At 46.2% G+C, this 23,442-nt stretch overlaps 1 protein-coding gene across 1 annotated transcript in view; it reads right to left on the bottom strand.

Moving 5' to 3' along the window:
• CDK12 (cyclin dependent kinase 12) overlaps window positions 1-23,442 on the bottom strand; it is a 265,108-nt gene that overhangs the window by 175,928 nt on the left and 65,738 nt on the right. Inside the window, exons 5-8 of the mRNA XM_082271762.1 lie at window positions 14,659-14,829; window positions 14,379-14,568; window positions 14,243-14,299; window positions 2,512-2,613 (exon numbers count right to left, since the gene is read on the bottom strand). Coding sequence (XP_082127888.1) covers window positions 2,512-2,613; window positions 14,243-14,299; window positions 14,379-14,568; window positions 14,659-14,829 — 520 coding nt within the window. The remainder of the gene's footprint in view (window positions 1-2,511; window positions 2,614-14,242; window positions 14,300-14,378; window positions 14,569-14,658; window positions 14,830-23,442) is intronic.

The following is a 23,442-nucleotide window of genomic DNA, read 5'->3' as shown; positions in this document are numbered from 1 at the left end:
TTAGAGGCGCCTCTCTTCTCTTTTATACTCAGCTGTGGCTTGAGGTTACTTGTATATCAAGACATCGCTTGTATATCAAGTCAAAATTTATTTGACAATTTTGCTTGTCTTGCAAAGCGCTCTTAAACCAAGTTACTCTCAAACCAAGGTTTTACTGTACCTCGTAGACCCACCTGACTTGTACCAGGGGAGTCCACGGGTAAGGGAACAAGCAAAGACGTCCCTCACACCCCAGATACAGTCGAGGGCGCACTTTCATACTGAGGGTGCCTTGTCTGCGGGTCTGGAGAAGCCCGCTCTTGACTTGCCAGACCAAGGTTCGCTTGGATCCTCCAGAGGAGGCCCTGAAGGGCTCCGATCCATGGTCAGTCGACCCCGAGGTAAGAATAAAAAAAAAAAAGCTTATGAGCGGTGAAGGAGGGTCTATGTCTATGACGAGGTTCCTTGCTCTTATTAGCCTGTGGAATAAAGTTATTCTTCTCCCTGTGAGACATTTAATGATGTCTTCCAGGGCAGCTCCAAACAGGCGATACCCTTGAAAGGGTAGATCAGTCAAGGCCTTTTTAGAAGTCTGGTCTGCAGACCAGCATTTGAGCCAAAAGACACGCCGAAGAACCACTGCCGAAACAGAGAGCAGAGCCACTAGTGGAGCTGCATCCAAAGAGTCATCACAGATAAACTTCAGCCCCTGGACCAGCTGGTCCACCAGCTAAGCAAAGGCAGGGGGGAGCTACTCCTCCCTCCAGGTTGAGGCACAAAAGCCTAGCCTATTCGGTCAGAGTCTGCGACACCAGGGCAATGGTGAATATCAGCCTCAGTGCCGAACCAGCCAGGGTGTACATATTGCGGGCCACAGCCTTTGCCTTCCTATCAGCCGGTCCATAAAGGCCGGAGACTCTTCAACCAGAATCATGGTTGCCTTGTTCAATCTGAAAACCGGAGAGTCCACCACTCCTTAAGAAAGGACTCCTCATAAGGTTATCGCCTAGCAAAATTGCTTAGGGACCCCAAAGAGACGCTTTGGTCGTCCCAACTATTTAGTGAAAATTCTTTCAAAATAGGAGGGGAAAGAAACTCCTTTTCCACTCTGGATGGCTTTGTAAATGCCAAAAGGAACCTGAGCCTCCGCCGCAGCTTTAGCTGCATCCTCCATCTTTAAGGTCTAAAGAAGGAGCGTTGTGCGCATGTTTCGAAACGAGTTACGTCATCACGTCCGTGCGGTTCACCGCTGCCTCAGTTCCATCCTGTTCCTTCCATTGGTCTTTCCCCTGCCGAGTCATCTCCCGGCTGCTGGCCAGCCAGAAGAGGGAAGCGCTACACATCAGGAAGTGCCCGGAGGACACGCACCGGCTTTCATGTGATTACATGGGAATTTATGATATCTGTGTACAATAAAACCACTTTGCCACACTCAGCGGCGCCTATGTCTTCTTTTATCGCCAGCGGGATTTCGCTTTACCTGTTAGAGCTGCCCTGGGTATCAGCATAATGTTATACTGCATCGCAGAAGTCCGATTTATGGCCCGATTGCCTTCTCCCATCAAGACTCTTGAATAGGGGGCCTACCTCCAAGCACAAGCGCCCAATCATCTTTTTCCTACCATACCAGGAACCAGGCAGGCACCGCTCCAGACAGAACCTCCTCTCCATCGAAATGGGGGGCTGTCAGCCAGGAGGAACGCTGCGACTCGGGCCGGGACCCGATCGTATGCAACCTCGCGAGGTGTTTAAATCGTAGGCCAGGCCCTGTCCGGTGGGGAGATGTGCGGCCAACCTAGCGCGGAGCTGAGGTCAGCATGCACTCGCTGGCCAAACTGGGGTGACCACTGGATCTAGATTAACCAGCCCGTCGCCCACTCCAGCAGTTGATTGTAGATATCACAGGAAAAAATACAGGAGAAAAAAAGTTCGATCTAAAAAGAAAAAATTGCCAGGACCAGAGATCCCAGCAAGGAAGTAGGTCCTTACTCCTGACTACGCAGAAATAAACTGAGTACCTATAGCAGATAGGGGGAGTACACCCCACGGGACTGACCATATGCATAGCAAGACTTTTTATTTCTGCCTAGAGTCCTACTCCTGTAGGGGGAAGTATAACTCAATGGTTAAGAAGATCAGGCGCTGTGTCCGTCAATAAGCTAAAGTATAGGAGCCCATGCACAAGACCTCCAAAAACAAAGTAATTGCTGGAATTTCCTTGTTGTTGAACGCAGTTTAATAGACCTGCATACGCAGTTAAATGTTTCAGAAATGGGAGTTTCCTTCTTTGTGTCTAAACACAGAATGCATTTAAATGCAAGAACTTTATGACCATTTCATGTGTTTTCAGCTAGGAAGATGTTGTAAAAATAAATTTTATTACGGCCATGCCGAAATGCCCTAAAGCATTAATTATAAATATTTAATTAATTTCTAGCCTAGATACTCACAGTGAAAAAAGAAAAACAACAGCAAACTTTAAAAAACTCACATTACCTCTTCGCTGGGAACATTGGCACAAATGTTACTTACCCACAACTCCACACATCTATGGCAGGGGTATACCTTTCCTCCCCTAGTAGCAGCTCTGGAGGTCGATACCACAGTGTTATCACCTTATTTGTGTATGGGCGACTGGAAAAAAAAAAAAAAAACATAAAATGACATTCAAGACCTTCTCCAGTAAAAGAGCTGTAAACCAATAGAAATAAAAATGTCTGTGTGTGAACACTGGCTTCTCACACCTCAGAAACCACCCTTAGGCTCCATCCACACCTGAGCGATCTCTCGGAGGAGAGCAGCGAGGAGGAGAGCGTATCGTATTCAAGCTTTTTTGGGGGGATTTTCCAGGCATTTTTTCCAGGTGTTTGGAGGCAGGCATTGATATCTAACAAAAACACTTATTCTCTGCAAAAAAGAGCTTCAGGCGTTTTGCTTCAGGAGACAAAACTTTCATGTGAACAGGGTCCATTGAAATGAATGGGATTTTGCTCCTTGGGCATTTTGAGACTTCAGAGATGAGCTTTTTACAAGCTGAAAAACGCTCAGGTGTTAACAGTGTCTTACTCTTAATGTTTTTTTTTTTTTTTTTAATATTAACTACCCAAAAAACTACAGGATACTACCTAAAAAAACAAGACAGGATGTCTCCTCTCCATTAGGGAATCCTTCAGTTTTAATAGAAAGTCCTACCAGTCTGTATAACAATATATCATTGCACAGGGTCCTTTTATACAGGGTCTAGTGCCCACCTACAACATTACAGGCCACTCTGACATATCCAGTGCGAGGTTCAGGTACCACTCTACTGAAGGGAAGAAAATTAAATCCAGATAATTTTGAACATGACCATCACTTTAAAAATAAATAAAAGTCAAACCTAACAGGGAGGGGTTATGCCTGGGTGGAAACTGTAATTTTTGGCAATCACATGAAGGCATTCACATAATACCCTGTTTTAATGACTATGAAGCAGCTTTGTGTCCCATGATGTAGGATAAAGAACAAATAGGTGTATATTGTCTGTGTATAGATAGTGTGAAAAAGTTATAAAATCTACAACTAGGGTATATACATTTGAAATTTATGAACCCTGAGGTTCACTGCCTATCTCACTTTGGTGGCCGTGAAATTGACCAAGTGGATCTAGACTGGGTGCCCTCAAAGACAAGCATCCCTGGGCCAAGCACACCTCCTGCACCCCTCCCCAGCTGAACAGGCGTCCTGACCACCAATAAATACAAAGGAAGAAACTATTTACCTTCCTAAAAGACAGAAGGCCGAAGCAGCGACGTCCTGGTCTTTTGACCAAGGCAAATCAGTGTGTCCAAGGAGCAGGGGGACTTGTCTCACTTGGAGAGAATTTCCGTCTGAAGGGCTCTTGTCTAGAACGGAGCATACAGCACTGCATCAAAGCCAGATGCCATCAATGCCAGGACAGAACAGCAGCAGCAGTCAAACCACTGATTGAAGCTTCTGGAGCTTTTCCAGTGGCAGGCGCACCTTGACCAAAGCTCAAGCCTAGATTAGTCCAGTTTCATGGACAGGGCAGAGCAGAAAAACACGTGGCTAAGCTGTAGGACCTAAAAGGGCTCAGAACCAAGGTAATAAAAATCTCCAGAAACAGAGAAGGACGATTGTGCGTACAACTCAATTACATAAAGTTACATAGTAGGTGAGGTTGAATAAAGACAATAGTCCATCCAGTTCAACCTGTGTAGGTGTGTGTGGCCATAATCATCTCTCATACCCCTGAATGTTCTTCTCCTTTAGATGTACGTCTAAGAGTCTTTTGAAAGCCACTATACTTCCCGCAGAAACCACCTCTTGTGGTAGAGAATTCCACAATCTTGTATCCCTAACAGTAAAGAACCCCCCACGTTGCCTGAGGTTAAAACGCTTCTCCTCCAAATCGCATTGTATGCCCTCGAGTCCTCAAGCAATCCTTTCGACTGAAAAGCTTTTTTTCTATTCTGAGATCACCAATGAGATATTTATAAATTGCTATCATGTCCCCTCTCAAGCGTCTCTTCTCCAGGGAGAATAAAGCAAGCGATTGCAGACGCTCTTCATTATTAAGGTCCTCCAATCCCCTAATTAGTTTAGTTGCCCTTCTCTGGACTCTCTCCAGCTCCAACACATCCCCCCTGAGGACTGGTGACCAGAACTGGACAGAATATTCCAGATGTGGTCAGGCCAGAGTTTTATAAAGTGGAAGGATTATAGTCTTATCTCTGGAATACATCCCTTTCTTTATGCATGTTAATATTCTGCCGGCTTTGGCAGCTGCCGCTTGACATTGCATGCTATTGCCTAGTCTATCCTCTACCAAGAATCCCAGATCTTTCTCCATTTTTGATTCCCCCAAAGGTTCCCCCCCCCCCCTAAAGTGTATTGTGCTTTTATGTTTTTAGTCCCCAAGTGCAAAACCTTACACTTCTCCACATTAAACCTCATTTGCCATGTCATTGCCCACTCTGTTATTTTGTCCAGGTCATTCTGTAGGATATCTGCTTCATGCTGTGCAGTTATTGCCCTGCCCAATTTTGTGTCATCTGCAAAATCTGATATAGAACTGCTGATCCCGTCCTCAATGCTGTTTATGAATAAATTGAACAAAGTTGGTCCCAGGACTGAGCCTTGAGGGACCCCACTTACCACCTCAGACCAGTCTGAGTATGCGCTATTTATTACCACCCTTTGGACACGCCCTTTTAGCCAGTTCCGTATTCAAGAGCAGACCGTGCGGTCGATGCCTGCAGACCTTATCTTATAAATTAGGCGCTTGTGGGGTACTGTATCAGACGCCTTAGCGAAATCCAGATACACCACATCCACTGGTCTGCCCCTATTCTAGCTCTCAGCTCACCTCCTCGTAGAATGTTAAGAGATTGGTTTGACAAGAACGCCCATTTGTAAACCCGTGCTGATTACTGCTAATGATGTGGTTATCTTTCGCAAACTCTACGATATAGTCCCTTATCATCCCCTCCAGAAGTTTACATACTATCGATGCCAGACTGACAGGCCTATAATTTCCGGGGACATGCCTCTGCCCTTTTTTGAATATCGGTAACACGTTAGCTTTCCTCCAATCCCCTGGTACTGTCAGCAAAGATCAGGAAAAGTGGTCTAGATATAGTCTTACTAAGTTCTTTGAGTACTCTCGGATGTACGCCATCCGGGCCTGGTGATTTATTTGTGTTAACTTTATCCAGCCTTTCCCTGATTTCACCCTCTGTTAATCATAGCGGCAAGTCCTATGTATTACTACTAACCATATAGACGTGGTCAGTGTACCCCTCCTTTTCCTGTGTAAAGACTGACGAGAAAAAAGCGTTCAGCACGGTTGCTTTTTCAGTGTCCTCTGTAACCATCCTCCCATCGCTAATTATGTGTGCAATATGCTCTGCCCTAGTTTTTTTGCTGTTGATATATTAAAAGAATTTTTGGGTTCTTTTTACTATCCTCTGCTATTTGTCTCTCAAAGTTGATTTTAGCCATTTTGATTTCGTATTTACTTTTCTTATTTGCCTCCTTGTATTGCTCGAAAGCCGATACTGTGCCCTCTGATTTAGATTTCTTGAAGGCCATTTTATTTTCCCTAATAAGTTTAACATTACGGTTTAGCCAGCCAGGTTTGGCTTTGTCTCTTCTAAATGTATTTCCCATAGGAATGCACTGCAAGATGCATTAGTTTAATATGTTCCTAAAGCATTCCCATTTTTCCTCCGTGGTCAGTGTTCCCAGGGTTTATTGAGCACAATTTGGGAAAGTTTGCCCTTCTGAAGTTTAGGGTTCTTATGTTCCCCTCTTGCCTTGTTATATTGTTATTTACACTAAATGTGATCATCCTGTGATCGCTAGAGCCCAGGTTGTCCTGGACTCCTACCTCCGAGATTAGGTCTGGGTCACTAGTGATCAATAGATCCAGGACTGCATTTTCTCTAGTAGGAGAATCCACCAACTGAGACATGTAGTTGTCCTGTAAGATTTCAATGAATAGACGGGCCTTCTGAGAGTGTGTAGTCCCCTCTTCCCAGTCAATGTCGGGATAATTTAAGTCCCCCAATATGATGTATAATATATATGGTGTAGCGCTCGTAATGATAAAATGAACTGCACAGTCCAAATAAAAAATTCATAAGATCAAACTGATGGAAATCAAGTCCTTCCGAGAAAAATGTGCTCCCAAAAGGTAAATGCCAAACTCTCCACGTTCCAAAAGCCCAGTGCATAGAGACCACCACCGAAAGATAGAAATGGCCCCTTACCACAATGCAATGATCCCCACCACAGAGATAGTTTCCAGCCTGCTTGAGGGTCTGCTTGAGGAGGATTACGGCGTATGCTATGGAATGCACTAAGAGCAGACCAGCATGGTTGTAAATATGATCAGAAGTCTTCATGTTGTAAACATGCTATAAAAGACAAAATAAGACGTGGCTCTTTCTCTGCAGAACTGTGCATCCAAAAAAGAAAATAGGCATATATTCCGAGCGGAGCTGATGTGGAGGTCACAAGGAGTTGGTCTATCATCTGCATGCGTCTCCTGATCTGTGGTATAGGCTGGAAACGATCTCTGTGTCGGGGATCATTGCATTGTGTTCCTGTATCAATAAAATCAGTTACTGTACTTTACTATGGGAGCTGTTCCCTTTTTTTACACATGCATATATTCCGAGCGGAGCTGATGTGGAGGTCACAAGGAGTTGGTCTATCATCTGCATGAGTCTCCTGATCTGTGGTATAGGCTGGAAACGATCTCTGTGGCGGGGATCATTGCATTGTGGTAAGGGGCCATTTCTATCTTTCGGTGGTGGTCTCTATGCACTGGGCTTTTGGAACGTGGAGAGTTTGGCATTTACCTTTGGGAGCACATTTTTCTAGGAAGGACTTGATTTCCATTAGTTTTATCTTATGAATTTTTTATTTGGACTGTGCAGTTCATGTTATCATTACAAGCGCTACACCATATATATATATATGTTATTTCATGATCTAAAGTTCCTAATTTAAGGTCAGGTGTTGGCAGCTGTATTAAGTCTATTTGACTCATTTTTATACAGTATTTTATACGTATTATGTTTAAATCTATTTTAGCAACAATTACAATTAATGTTTTAGCGCAGCAATACCCACATTTTTTATACCCCCAATATGATGACTGATCCCAGTTTTGCCACTTTACCCAACAGTGATATAAATTCCAGCTCTACCTCCTCCCTTTCGTTGGGTGGCCTATAGCAAACCCCCACAATTACTTTTCCCTTTTCTTCTTACCTATGGAGTTCCACCCACACGGATTCTAACTCCATACTCATCTCCCTTCCATAATATCACTCCTCTCTAAAACCCTTACATTATTCTTGACATAGAGACATACCCCTCCCCCTCTTTTTCCTACCCTGTCCTTCTGGTACACCGAATAACCTTGGATATTGGCCAGCCAGTCATGTGAGGGGTCGAACCAAGTTTCCGTTATTCCCACGAGGTCTATATCCTCCTCATGTACTAACATTTCCAACTCATCCATTTTATTAGCTAGGCTCCTGGCATTTGCATATACCCCTCTTAGTTTTGTGGAAGGTGATAGTGAATGGTGATTATTTTTATTCCTGTTTGGTCTGAGGTTTTCCCGCACAGACCCCCGATTGACGTTATGGAACTACTGTCGCTGCTGACTCTACTACTGCCTTCTGTCCTTTGCTCCCTCCTGACTGACTAATTCTGAGCCCTCCCCCGTCTCCTAGTTTAAAAGCCCCTCCAACTTGGTGGCCATCTTTCTCCCCAAAAGAGCTGTACCATCCCCATTAAGGTGCAGCCCATCCTTACTAAAGAGCCGGTAGCCGACTGAGAAGTCAGCCCAGTTCTCCAGGAACCCAAACCCCTCCTTCCTAAACCAATTCCTCAGCCACTTGTTAAGTTCCCTAATCTCCTTCAAAAACTTTTCAGATTAGGGTTGGTATAGTTTGCCACCATCCCTAGTTATATATAAGAATAAAAGAATTGGTCTCCTCAGTTTGGGATTTTGTGGGCAAACAGACACAAAAAAGTATAAAAAATCATTACTTTTATTCAAAAATACATAGTTAAGATTCAAAATTGTACATAGAAATCACAGCATAAAAATACATGTCGTGGAACACTATGGAAATGCTGCCATACATGAATCAGTAGTGTTACATAGAGTAAAAAACCCTTTGGCAGAGTATAAATCCTGATCCAACGCGTTTCAAACTTTTTTTAGAACAGTTCTGTTCTTCATCAGGGAAAGATAGATTTCCTAATCTTCTTCTGCCTCTCCTGTGTGGCTCAAGTTACCGGCAGTATTTTAGAGAAAACCACCTTGGAGGTCCTTTTCCTCAATCTATTCCCCAAGTCCCTGAAATTGTTCTTTAGGATCCTCCACCTTCCTCTTACTTGGTCATTAGTGCCCACATGCACCATGACCGCTGAGTCATCCCCAACCCCGCCCAATAATCTGTCTACCCGATCCGCTATGTGCCGAACTCTGGCGCCCGGTAAACAACATACCGGTAAACAATTCCTGCATCTGCGCAGGTTGTGGGAGAACGGAACTCTCGCCAGACAGGTCCCCGAAGATGCCAAGGAAGCACTGAAGTGACATTCAACTGGAAGGGTAAATCCGCGTGTGCTGTCGACCTGCACAGCAGACCATATGCAAGCGAAAGGACTCGCCTAGGCACCTGTGCCAAGACAGAGAGCTGGAAGCACAGCAGGACTACCTCCAAGGGTGCCATGTGGTCCATCATTTTTACAGACCGTGGACATCAGTCTAGCTTTAAGACCGTTGCGGTCAGGCAGAAGGGCCTCCTCAAAAGGGAGGATGGCTACTTACTATTGCCCTCAAAGCATTCCTAATGTTCCCCACACCGAGGTGAAAGGTGCGGCTTTCCTCTTCCAGCAGAATCAGGAATGATTACCAGTATCCCAACACTACAGGACTGCAAAGGGGACAACCCAGTGCCTACTACATCTACACTGAACTGCAGAGCAGTATCAGCAGGGAGCCAGGAGGGATGCCTCGGTAGTAGCACGAGGGGCCAATGGCTGGGTGAAAAGCCTTAAATGGAATCCAAACTGTGAATCTTCAGTGGTATTGCCATTATTCTCCCCCCAAAGGCTGCACAACCTGGCAAACGTTAGGCAGTGCCATGAACTAGATCAGGGGTGTCAAACGTAATTTCAAACTGAAGTTTAAGCCCCAAATTAGATTACACTATATTTTATCGGCAAATCATAATAACACCACTTTTTAATGGTACTGCACTATCAGAGCACTTTTTTGTCCCCCTCTTGATTTGGACCTGGAGGATCGGTTTCCAATACAGGAGTATCACGGACCATAGTGAACCACAGAGCCCAGCAGTTACCTACAGGCTTGGGAAGCCACAAGCTCGCAAGGTCTTGTTGCTATATGGCAACAAGACCTTGTAGTATAAGGGGTGCACACTCACCAAGTCTGGTGAGTGTGCACCCCTTATGCCCCGTACACACGTGCAGATTATCTGAAGACTTTTGTCTGCAGACTTACCAAAACCATATAATATGAGGTCAAACCTAAACACTTTCAATTTGTATGCAATCTGGCAGGCCCTTGCACTACATAGAAAAGGTAAATCTGAAGACAAAAGTCTGCAGATAATCTGCACGTGTGTACGGGGCATTATGCTACAAGTTATGCCGATTATACCAGCAGTTGGAATATTGGAGAAACCTTATTAGGACACTATTTGCACAAGATCATGAAGGAACCTCACATTGGGACTTTTATAATATTTTGACTGTTTTTTATATATTTATTCATTAATGTATTTTAGCTTTATTTCATCTAGCACTTTATTATATTTTTGCTATCACCTTTAGGAAATAAATTTTCCTCACTTGATTGTCCACTATTCAGGTGTGTGAAGAAGGAATTGCTCACCCCTGACTAATTAGAAGCAAGCGCTATATTAACCCCTTTGGGGCTTAAACTTCTATATACTTTAAACTATAGCAGCTGCTTACCAACACTCACTTGTTTGTGAATATATTTATATCACTAGATACACAATATTATTTAATTATTAATTTAGATACTTTTTTAAATTAGGCTTTCCAGAGGCGCGAGGGTATATACTTATATAGAATATATCTTTTATTCCGTAATTTCAAACTGGCCTGAATCAGCATTATGGTTGCCCTCAAAGGGCCAGTAGTATCTGTAAGACTAGATGTCCAGAGCACCCCAACCCACTTACATCAGATGTCAAGAGCACCCCCTCACCATCAGAAGTTGAGTCCCTCACCCTCGCTTACATCACAGTGCACCCCCTTACCTTGTGCTGCTGCCGGGAAGACGCTGGGGCAGAGCTGGGAAGCATAAAGTGCAGAGACTGGAGGAGGACCAGAGAATGGCTAGAGTCTAATGAATGCTAAGACCAAGGGAAAGATAAGGGAGCGCTGCGGCTGCAAAGAAGTGCAGGATCTGGTGGAGGAGATCTGTCCTCCTCTCTGCTGCTGACTGCTGAGACAAGGTGGAGCAACAATAAAGGGGTTACCACAGCTGCAGGAGAGGTGGGAGGGCCACATGAAATGGCCTGGAGGGCCGGATCCGGCACCCGGGCCTTGTGTTTGACAAGTGTAACTAGATCAGCAAAAGCAACTGGAGCGCTACAGTGCCAGCATATCTGTGGATCCAGTATAAAGCAGTGCTGTGGATCCTGAGCCCAGGGATACAGGGCATGACAGGAGGTGAACATACAGGGGGTAGCTCAGCTCTGGCTGTCAGTGTATACAGGGAGCTCATGGAATGCATCGGCAGCAGTGTCAGGCTGACCTGTACAGCGCAGCCCGCAGTGACAAGCAGTGAAATTATAGCCTGAAACACACCGTGCCTCCTGCTTCTTCTCATGCAACTCCTTCAGCTCAGCATCCAGGTCACAGAACGTGGGAGAGTAGGGGCAGATGCCCTGAAGCAAGATGGTGGCCGCAACTGCCCTCGGCAGGGCCGTCAACACTGCCCCCACAGATCCACCCTGTCCGAGGAGGTTACAGGCCTACCTCGGCGGCAGCATGGAACAGAGGAGGCCACAAAGGCACAGTCTAAAGTTGAAGACAGCCCGACCACGTAATGAGCACACCAATGGGAGGGTCCAAGCTTAGTCACCAGGCAAGGAGGGGAGTCGGAAAATCCCCACCCCTTACCATTCAGCAACCCAAGCCCATACATTGGTAATAGGACTCAATGCCCGCCCGACATAGCCACCGCCCCACAAGTGCTCCAGCATACCAGGAGGGGGGGGGATGGACCAGCAAACCCCTCTGACTTCAATCAGGGGGGCTGCCTTCCCATCCAGGGATACAGATAAGGGAGACAGCCATGTGTGCACATAGCCCTGTGTAGTTCCACCTATAACCCTGACAGAGCTGGGATCCAGCAAGACTAGTGGAATAGGACCCCCAACCCCATGCCATGTGTCCCAGATAATATAGAAAGCAACAGGGGGGAAAGACCGGGGGGGGCCCAGCCCAGGGAGTACCCATGGGAAGAAGGTGGGAATCTACTAACCGATCCATTGTGTGGAGGGTAACACTCCGGAGACAGAACCTCCTCACCACCACAGTGGAGGGGCTGTCGGCCAGGGTAACACTGTGACAAGGACTATAGACACCCAATCATACCCACGCAAGACAACTCACTGGCCTGCCCTGGTCCAGGATGGGGCTTTTTCATGGTTGAAAAAGCGCCGAGCTAAAGGTCTGCCTAGGATGACCACTGGATCTAGATTATGGAGTCCATTGCGCATTTCGGCTGTTGACTGAAGAGCTCCGTACGGAAAAATCTGAAGAAAAAAAGTAAAAAAGCTATGCAAATCAGAGGTCCCAGCAGGAAGTTAAGGTCTCTACTCCTACACTAGGCAGAAATAACTGAATTGGCTATGTAGAGAGGGTTTTCTTTTTTAATCGGCCAGGACTGTCCATAGTCTATGCCGAGTTTCTATTTCTGCCTAGTGTCCTCCTGTAGCTGGAGACCTATGGATAACCCTATGGTCGAGAATAGAAGATGTGTCCCTCAATGAACATAAGAGGAAATGGGATTGTGTTGGTTATTCATTGTCCTGGTCCTATTAGCTGCAGTTTAACATACAGAAATTTTAGCAAGAGCTGGTTGCAGGGTTGGGCCTGCCAGGATAAAAAGCGCTTTCAAATTTTCAATCAGCAGAATCTTTGAGAGAAAGAATATCTTCTATAGGTACAGTGATATGTCTGTTTAAGACACAGACAGCAAGATAAACCAGAGTAATAGCTCACTTTTTTTGCAATGGATAGAGTTCAAGGATTTTTGAAGAAGTGAAAATCCTTTCAGGTTCCCAAGGTTTTACCGAGGTTGCAACGATCAGGATACACTGCTTCTGTGTAGGCATTAGAAAACAAGGGTTGAATGAAGAATTCTAGGAAAATAACATAAAATAAACTAGTAAAGCTGGTTTCCTCGTTTAGGAGAAGGAGGAGAGGTCCATCATCTTCAGACACCAATGAAAAACTGAGAACTCACATCGTGGGATAGATTTATACGGGAGGCAGCCAAGGGGGCCATGTTCTCAAAAGCTTGCCAGTGTCCAATCACTGAAGCCTGTAACCCATGATTTATGAATAAGCTGCATGTGCCCTGTACTGAGCAATTAAGAGGAGTATTTTAGTTTGAATTTTGTGATGACATTTCATGCATGGTGCATAAAGCACCCCACTGTTAAGCCTGGAACACACACACAGTTTTTTTTCCCATTCAACCCAGCGGGCTGAATGGGAAAAAAAAAAACTGAGATCACTGTACTATTAGAAGTGATGTTAGTGCAGGGAACTCCTCTGCTGCTGTGCTATTGTGTTCCAACAGATGGAACGCAAACCCTCCTGCCAGAACACAGAGGTCAGCACCCGCAGCCATTGGCTGTCAGCGCTAATGGGATGCTGGTTATCGAGCATGCCCGTTCGTTGCCATACCAGCTTCTGTCGGACAGGGAGCAGTACACACTGGCCGAATGTCAACTGGTTTCTACTGTACTGATTTCGACCGATATTTAGCCTGTATATACCCAGCATTACGGTCAATAGCAAACAAAGAATACACAGGGCCAGTGACACAAATTAAATGCTTTCTGACAAACTATAAATCGGCACAAAGATTTTAACGATGAATAGGACCATAGAAAAAAAGCACAGCCATTGCAGCACATACAACCTCAAGGTGTTTCACTACTTTTTTTCAGAAGAAAAAATATTTGAGAGACATATGTAATAAATGTTCTACCCATAAAATCCTGTCCTTTTCTATGTAGCCAGTTCATGAATTCCTTAGCTACTGAGACTCCCATTCTATGAAGCTCCAATTATTTGTCTACTGCTTTAACTTGCCATCTGTTTGAACTGTTATTGTGTGCCATCTAATTAAATTTCCACATCCCACACTGGTGTATATAATATGACCAAGCTAAAGAAAGAAGCTTGCATTTCTAATGCTGTATTGTCCTCACTTTGCCCTTTCACCTTTAGCTGCCAGTGAGAACTTCCACTGTTACCATGAAATCAAAAGTTAAAACATCTTAGAATGCAACATTATAAAGAATAAGAGTTAAACACAACAAAATGAAACTCTTTATACCTATATACTTTAAACTCTTCTAATGGTACTCTGAATTAGCTCATGGTGTGTTAACAAAACGGTACAATCAGAGTAACAAATTAAGTTCTCAATTACCTTTCTTCTGAGTTGTATAACCTTGCCAGTCCAAAATCTGCCAGCTTGATCTGCCCACTGTAAAAAGAACACAATGAGTTTTTGACCTGTACACAGCAATCATCTGTTTGAGAAATCATCCCTTACTGTTTGTCACCTGTTATTCAAAAGGATATTGGAACACTTGATGTCTCTGTGCAGGAAATTTTTCTTATGACAGTAATCTAGTCCTTCCATAAGTTGTTTCATAAATGACTTTATGTGGTCTTCTGAAAACTGCACCAGCCCAGACTCCAGGAGACCCATCAGGTCATGGTCCATGTATTCAAACACCAAGTAAAAGGCACCTAATACACAGAAAAATTAATTGTTACAATATAAATCCTAAACAAATAATGAGCAGCCACATGAGGATATTGATTCTTCTAGGAAGTCACCTTTGTCTTTCTTAAAGTCCAGTGCATCTTGCTTGTCAGTAACAATCTCCTTCATATTGACAACACTGCGATGGATGAGCTGGCGGAGGATTTTTATCTCTCGGATAGCAGTAATAGGGAAGCCCTCTTTCTCGTTATCAAGACGCACTTTCTTTAAGGCCACAAGTTCTCCTGGCAGATTATCATTGAAGATCAAGTTAGACTTTCCTGTCTTCAAGTCTGTTAACTGCAGCAACTACTAATACCATTAACGAATGTGGCAGTGAAAAAAAAAGTGTTATGTACGCTCTTTTAAAACGGTCAACAATGCAAAATCAACTTGTATCAGTTATAATAACTCAAATTTTAGAATATTACTATCCAGAACAGGTCTCAAGTTTTTGATTTATACTACTTTATAGTCACTTAACTCATATGATTTTATTTGCGAGTAATTTAAGCTTCTGATATAAAAAATGTATTATATTTCCTTTAATGGGCTTTATTAAAAGCTATGTATGCATTCAAAAAGCATAATGTGAGTTTTCACTTACCTGCAAATCCACTATCTTGGAGTTCAGTAAAGAACACAGGGCTATTGGTCCATGCCCGTAGGTTTTTTTGCTGCTACCTTCAGGTGACTGGATACTGGCAAAAGGGATGCTGGAAATGCCCCGCGTTCACCCTCACATAACCACCCACTCCACGGGACTCCAGTTTTGTAGCAAGCAATAAGAGGCAGTGAACAGAGAAGAGGGACCCGTGTCCTGTACTGTACTCCAAGATACTGAATTTACAGTTAAAGTGTTACTAAACCCAGGACCCTGCATTTACTATATCTGGTCACCCACAGTACACAAAACATAGAAATGGAATTATTTTAGTAAATCTTAATAGAATAATACCTTATCAGCAGTATATAGCAGTCTTGTGACTTATATCAGTTCAGAGTAAAGTTTGTAGGAGAAGTTTTGATTTTCCCCTAAGCCTCTGTCTGGGCAGTGCCGATTAGGTCTGTGCTGATCACATGCACTCTCCCAAGAAAAAAAAAAAAAAACTCTTTAGCAATACATACAGTGCCTTGCGAAAGTATTCTGCCCCCTTGAACTTTGCGACCTTTTGCCACATTTCAGGCTTCAAACAGATATAAAACTATTTTTTTCTGAAGAATCAACAAGTGGGACACAATCATGAAGTGGAACGGAATTTGATATTTCAAACTTTGTTAAATAAAAAAACTGAAAAATTGGGCGTGCAAAATTATTCAGCCCCTTTACTTCAGTGCAGCAAACTCTCCCCAGAAGTTCAGTGAGGATCTCTGAATGATCCAATGTTGACCCAAATGACTAATGATGATAAATAGAATCCACCTGTGTGTAATCAAATCTCCGTATAAATGCACCTGCACTGATAGTCTCAGGTCCGTTTAAAGCGCAGAGAGCATCATGAAGAACAAAGAACACACCAGGCAGGTCCGAGATACTGTTGTGGAGAAGTTTAAAGCCGGATTTGGATACAAAAAGATTTCACAAGCTTTAAACATCCCAAGGAACACTGTGCAAGCGATAATATTGAAATGGGAGTATCAGACCACTGCAAATCTACAAAGACCTGGCCGTCCCTCTAAACTTTCAGCTCATACAAGGAGAAGACTGATCAGAGATGCAGCCAAGAGGCCCATGATCACTCTGGATGAACTGCAGAGATCTACAGCTGAGGTGGGAGACTCTGTCCATAGGACAACAATCAGTCGTATATTGCACAAATCTGGCCTTTATGGAAGAGTGGCAAGAAGAAAGCCATTTCTTAAAGATATCCATAAAAAGTGTCGTTTAAAGTTTGCCACAAGCCACCTGGGAGACACACCAAACATGTGGAAGAAGGTGCTCTGGTCAGATGAAACCAAAATCGAACTTTTTGGCAACAATGCAAAATGTTATGTTTGGCGTAAAAGCAACACAGCTCATCACCCTGAACACACCATCCCCACTGTCAAACATGGTGGTGGCAGCATCATGGTTTGGGCCTGCTTTTCTTCAGCAGGGACAGGGAAGATGGTTAAAATTGATGGGAAGATGGATGGAGCCAAATACAGGACCATTCTGGAAGAAAACCTGATGGAGTCTGCACAAGACCTGAGACTGGGACGGAGATTTGTCCAAAACAATGATCCAAAACAAAGCAAAATCTACAATGGAATGGTTAACAAATAAACATATCCAGGTGTTAGAATGCCCAAGCCAAAGTCCAGACCTGAATCCAAATCGAGAATGTGTGGAAAGAACTGAAAAAAGCTGTTCACAAACGCTCTCCATCCAACCTCACTGAGCTCAAGCTGTTTTGCAAGGAGGAATAGGCAAAAATTTCAGTCTCTCGATGTGCAAAACTGATAGAGACATACCCCAAGTGACTTACAGCTGTAATCGCAGCAAAAGGTGGCGCTACAAAGTATTAACTTAAGGGGGGTGAATAATTTTGCTCGCCCAATTTTTCAGTTTGTTAAAAAAGTTTGAAATATCCAATAAATTTCGTTCCTATTCATGATTGTGTCCCACTTGTTGATTCTTCAGAAAAAAATTACAGTTTTATATCTTTATGTTTGAAGCCTAAAATTTGGCAAAAGGTCGCAAAGTTCAAGGGGGCCGAATACTTTCGCAAGGCACTGTACCAAACTGAGCATGTGCAGCCTGTCCCCTGGCTCTGTAAATATCAGGTTATTTTACTGGAGACATTAAAAAGGGGGGGGGGGGATCAAAGAGACATGATCAAACAGCCTTTGTACAAAATGCAGAGGATTAACCCCTTAGGTACCACAGTGAGTATGACAAGCATGCTTTACCACATATACAGACTGATTTGATTGTTGTCGGTTTAGTAACATCAATTCTAAATTCCCATCTCAATTACACAATACGAGACTTGTAGTCATAGACCAGTGGTTACCAAACTGTGGCCCTTTGCTTGCCTTTCTCTGGCCCTGGGAACTTTTATTCCACCAATACAAGACACTATTTCTCTCACAGAAAACATAAAGGCACCATTCCTTTCACTAACAGCCAACAGTTGAGGCATAATTCCTCCCACAGACACCAATGATGGGACACCATTCCTTCCACTGACAGCAAAAATGGGGCACTTTTCCCTCCACTGACACCAATTATGGGCACTATTCCTTCCACTAGTACCAACGATGGGGCACTGTTCCTCCAGCTACTGACCACATGTGCTAAATATGTAATTTTAGTTATTTTTTTTCCCTTTGACCACCAAGCCTGAGGCATTGTTTACTTTCACTGCCACTGGGGCTTTTTCTAACCCCAGTGGCCAAAGTTTGGCCCCCTCTAAAGGACAGTAAACTAGCCCTTGTCTAGAAAGTTTGGAGACCCCTGTCAGACTATAAAACATCCTCAATCAATGAAATGAGGGCCACAACATAGCAAACAAGCCTACAGAAAAACTATTTTTGTAAAATCTTACCGTAAAATTCCTTTCTGAGTCCTCCGACAGTCGCCGCCTCCTCTAAGTCATCACTATTGGGTATGGACTTCCGCTCCGCAGGAGTAGCTAGGCATAAGACTTAGTCAAAAGAACAAAAGCATTTAGCATAGACACACCCATGGGGGCTGTCCCACTGGTCAATACAGTTTGGTAGAATAGCAGTAGGTGTACAAGAAAAAACCCCAAAAGAGGGGCGGGGGCGGCGACTGTCGGAGGACTCAGAGAAAGGAATTTTACGGTAAGATTTTACAAAAATTAAGTTTTCTTACGTCCTCCGACAGTCGCCGCCTCCTCTAAGTCATCACTATTGGGATGTCCCAAAGCAGTGTAGACATGAGGGGTGGGAGACGCAACCACAGAAAAGGCAACGCAGTACCCACATCAGAGAAAGGAACCTTACATGCACAGTAAGAGAACCTTCTGGGCAATAGAAAAAGCTCAACAGGAGCAACAACCCAGGAAAACCCCAACAGCCAGGGACCCACAAAAAAACAAGGGTCCCCTATGGCACTGCTGCACTGAGAACTTTGCGGCCAAAGGAGGCATCAGCCGATGCCAGAACATCCACCTTATAGAATTTGGAAAAGGTGTGCACTGATGACCAAGTCGCAGCCTTGCACATCTGGGCCACTGAGGCCTGATGCCAGTAGGCCCAGGACGTATTCAATGATCTGGTAGAGTGCGCCTCAACAGGGAAGGGTGGAACCCGTTCCTTCAAAGCATAGGCCTATTCAATGGTCTGTCTGATCCATTTGGCAATGGTCGCCGCAGACGCGGCCATGCCCTTCCGAGGTCCCTCAGGAAGGACAAAGAGGGAATCCGATTTCCGAAAGGACTCAGTGGACGACAGGTATACCCTGATCGCCCTGACAACATCCAAGGAATGCAATGCAACCTCCTTAGGATGCTTAGGCTTCACACAAAGCGAAGGCAAAACAATGTCCTCATTAAGGTGAAAATCAGAGACCACCTTAGGGAGAAAAAAAACGAATGAGGTCGCAAGACCACCTTATCCTTGTGAACCACCAAATAAGGAGAGTGGCAAGACAACGCCGCCAACTCTGACACCCTGCGAGCCGAAGTGATCACCACTAGAAAGGCAACTTTTTTAGACAGCAGAGGTAACGATATCTCCCGGATGTTTTCAAAGGGAAAATGCTGTAATACGGACAGAACCAAGCTCAAGTCCCATGAAGGTAAAGGCTCCCTCCGGGGAGGAGCCAAATGACGCACACCTTGAATAAAGGTGCAAATTAAGGAATGAGACGCCACAGGGCGTTGAAAAAGAATAGCCAGTGCAGAAACCTGGCCCTTTATCGTGGCCAGCGCCAGGCTCTGGTCCACACCAGTCTGAAGCAAAGCCAACACTCTCGTCGTCGAGTATGAGCGAGGAGAAAACCCCCTGGACTCAGACCAGGCAAAATAGGCTTTCCAAGTGCGATAATAAATTTTACCAGACGAGGCTTTCCTAGCCTTGATTAGAGTAGGAATGACCTCTGGGGAGAGACCCCTGTCTCTCAGGACCTGGCTTTCAACAGCCAGGCCGTTAAAGCCAGCGACTGTAAAGCAGGATGGAAGATCGGTCCCTGAAACAGTAGATCTTTCCGCATTGGCAGCCGCCAAGGAGGCTCGACCGCCAGGTGAACAACGTCGGCGTACCAGGACCGGCGTGGCCAGTCCGGTGCCACTAGAATCACAAAGTTCGGTTCTGAGGCTAGCCTGCGAAGGAACCTGGACAACAACTGAATCGGAGGAAAGGAATACATCAGACGAAACTGATGCCAAGGGGCCACCAACGCATCCGAGGCGTCCGCCCACGGATCGCGCGTTCTTGCCACGAATCTTTCCACCTTGTGGTTTAGCCGAGACGCTAACAGATCCACATCTGGGGATCCCCACTACGCACACAGCATTTGGAAGACTTCCGGGTACAGGGACCATTCCCCCTGGTCCAGGGTCTGGCGGCTCAGATAGTCGGCCTGCCAATTCTGCACACCCGGAATGTGAACTGCTGAGATTGCCGGGACATGAGTCTCCGCCCAAGACAGAATGTCGGTCACCTCCCGGGCCGCCCGGGCACTCCTGGTGCCCCCTTGGTGGTTGATGTAAGCCACCGCATTAGCATTGTCCATCTGAACCCGAACAGGACGGCCCCGAAGTCGATCCGACCACTGGAAGAGACAGAGCTTGATCGCTCTCAATTCCAATATATTGATCGGAAGTGAGGATTCCTCCCCCGACCAAGTGCCCTGGGCAGACAGGTTGCCCAGGACTCCACCCCAGCCCGACAGGCTGGCATCCGTGGTAATCACCGTCCACAGTAACGGACGGAAGGACTTTCCTTCTGACACAGCGAGGGACTGGAGCCACCACAGAAGATCCATTCTGGTCCGGCGACTCAATGAGACACTCAGATCCAAGGACTGAGGTAGCCTGTCCCACCTGGCCAGGATCTCCGCCTGAAGAGACCGTGTGTGAAACTGAGCAAAGGGTATCGCCTCGAAGGCCGATTCCATCAACTCTAGGGACCGCATGCAGGTCCTGAGTGACAAGGACGGCTTGTCCCTGAGGGATCTGATCTCGTCCTGTAAGATCCGGAGCTTGTCCTCCGGCAAGAACACCTTTGCCTGAGCAGAGTCCAGGATCATTCCCAGATAGGGAAGACGAACCGAAAGAGACAAGGTCGACTTCTGCACGTTGATGGTCCATCCGAACTCCTGGAGCGTCTGTACCGTGGTGGACAGATCGCGCAGCAGGTCCTGGCTGACACTCGATCTTAATAGGAGATCGTCCAGATATCCCAAGACCGCAATGCACTGTGCCCTTAGCAGGCCCAGAACAGGCACCAACACTTTGGTAAAGACCCTTGGAGCCGAAGCGAGACTGAAAGGTAACGCCACAAATTGATAGTGGTCCTCCGCTATTGCAAACCGAAGGTACCTCTGGTGACCCTCGAAAATGGGCATGTGTAGGTACGCATCCTTCAGGTCTATAGAGGCCAGGAATTCCCCTGGGCTCAGGGAGGCCACCACCTTAGCGGAGAGATTCCATACGGAACTTCTGAAACGCGCACGAAGCGGTTCAGCGCTTTCAGGTCCAGAATAGGACGTACCTTGCCCTCCTTTCTGGGCACAGTGAACAGATTGGAATAAAACCCCCGAAACCTGTCCCGATGAGGCACCGTGACAATCACCCCCTGGGCAAGGAGGTCCTGCACCACTTGACGCAGGTCCTGCAGGCGCCCTGGGGTCAAATGAAGATTTGAGGGAAAGAATCTGTCCGCCGGCCGGGAAAGGAATTCGATCTTATACCCTGATCGAATGATTTCCTGAACCCACCTGTCCGGAATTCGGAGCAGCCAAGGTTGGAGGAAACTGTGCAAACGTCCCCCCCACCCCTGAAACGGGTGAGAGAGCCCCTTCAGTCAGAGGCGGATTGACCCGCCGCACCGAAATTGCCAGACTTCTGCTTGCCCGCCCAGGGCTTCTTCTGGCTACCTTGGCCCTTGAAGGGCTTGCCCTTGGTTTGATTCCTAAAGGCACGAAAGGACCTTGATTGGGTCGAGAGGCGGAACCCCGCTTGCCACGAAAGGACTTGTACTTCGGGTTTTGGGGCAGCATCGTGCTCTTGCCCCCCGTGAAGCCTTTTACCAAAGGTATCCAACGCCTCGCCAAAAAGGCAAGAACCTGCATAGGCAAAATCAGCAACTGTTTTCCGTGATGTTTGGTCAGCCGACCAGCTCTTCAGCCAGATCAGTCGACGGTTAAGCACCGCGACACTCGACAGGCGTGCGGCCGAAGGGGCCTCATTTAAGGCGGCATCGCACAAATACATGACTCCTTGGTGAATTTGATCCACCATAGCCAGCGTGGCAGGTGGGGCAGAATCAGACGCGAGGTTGCGTCTAAGCACCTTAGTCCAATCCGCCAACGCCTGAGCCACCATGACGGACGCGAAAATAGGTTTGAGCAAGGAACCCGCTACCGTGTAAGAATGGCGGGCAAGAGACTCCAACCTCCTGTCCGTGGGATCCCGGAACACCGGGGTGTCCTCAGTGGGAATCAAGGTAGCCTTGTTTAAAATGGCCACAGTGTGATCCCCCTGTGGAGGCACACACCAGCACGAGTCCGTAGCCGGCGCAAAGGGATAAAGCAGTTTAAACCGACTAGGTACTGTGAATGGACGTTTTAAATTGCGCCACAGTTCATTCACCGTGTAATGAAACTCAGAGGGGCAGGGAAAAACCTGCGACGACTTGTGGGTTCTGTGTGTACCAAATTAGGACACAATGCCCGGAGGACTGGGCTCATCCTCCAAGTGTAGGGTTTCTTTCACAGAAGAAATAAACTCATCAATAGTCGCACGTTCTTCAGGCGACCCTGGGGGAGAATCATCAACCGCCTCCACCTCCGCCTCCCCCTCAGACCCCAGTGGGTCCAGGGATGAGCGAGACCCTGAAAAGGGCATGCCCGCCACAGCAGCCACATCACCATCTGAATAAGAGGAGATAGATAATCTGGGCCTTTTCCTAGCAGCACGTTCAGCCATCAGCACCTCCATTTTGGACACAAGACACGCCACTACGGCGGCCAAATCAGGTATAACAGGGGGTACAGCAGGACTGGGGTCCCCCACCAGGGCTGGAGGGAATTTGCTGTCCTGAGATTCCATTGCCCAAGTTATAGAAAAAAATGCAATAAAAAAGTACTGGCCCTTTAAGATCGCTGCGGAGTGCGCAGCCCACCGCTATATGCACAGTGAACACAGACCCCCCAAAAGGAGACAAAACTGAGCCAGGAAGGACAAAACAAAGAGTTATGGAAGAGACAGTCTGCAGAGCCCCCACAGTGTTACCACACCGACCGCTGCTTCAGAGGAAAAGGAAGTGAGGTCATCAGAGGCTGAACTATAAGCTGCAAGACCAAGGGAAAATGGCTGCCCATAGAACTGAATGGGAGGCTTCAGCAAGATGGCCACCGAACATGTGCTCGGAACGATCATTCTGGCCCACAGAGCGCCAAAACAGCATGCAGTTAAGCCCACAGTGAAGACAGATATGCTTGCCCATATGTAAAATGGCAGACAGCGCGGTTTTACCCGCTGCGGCTGCCGCACACGCAGTCTGCACCCCCAAAACAGCGCAGTGACACAGGGGAAGGGGCCCCCAAAACCACACAGCACCGCAGCGCATGTAAAAGGAGACCCCCACAGGGATCGCATCAGGGAGCCCCACACAGGCACAGACATGGGGAACACCCAGCAACACAGGACTGCCACCCCAGACAGAGGCCCCACACAGAAAGTACT

The sequence above is a fragment of the Pelophylax lessonae genome, assembly GCF_965119305.1.
Source record: "Pelophylax lessonae genome assembly, chromosome: 11".
NCBI lineage: Eukaryota > Metazoa > Chordata > Amphibia > Anura > Ranidae > Pelophylax > Pelophylax lessonae.
This window is presented reverse-complemented; position numbering and strand designations above follow the sequence as displayed.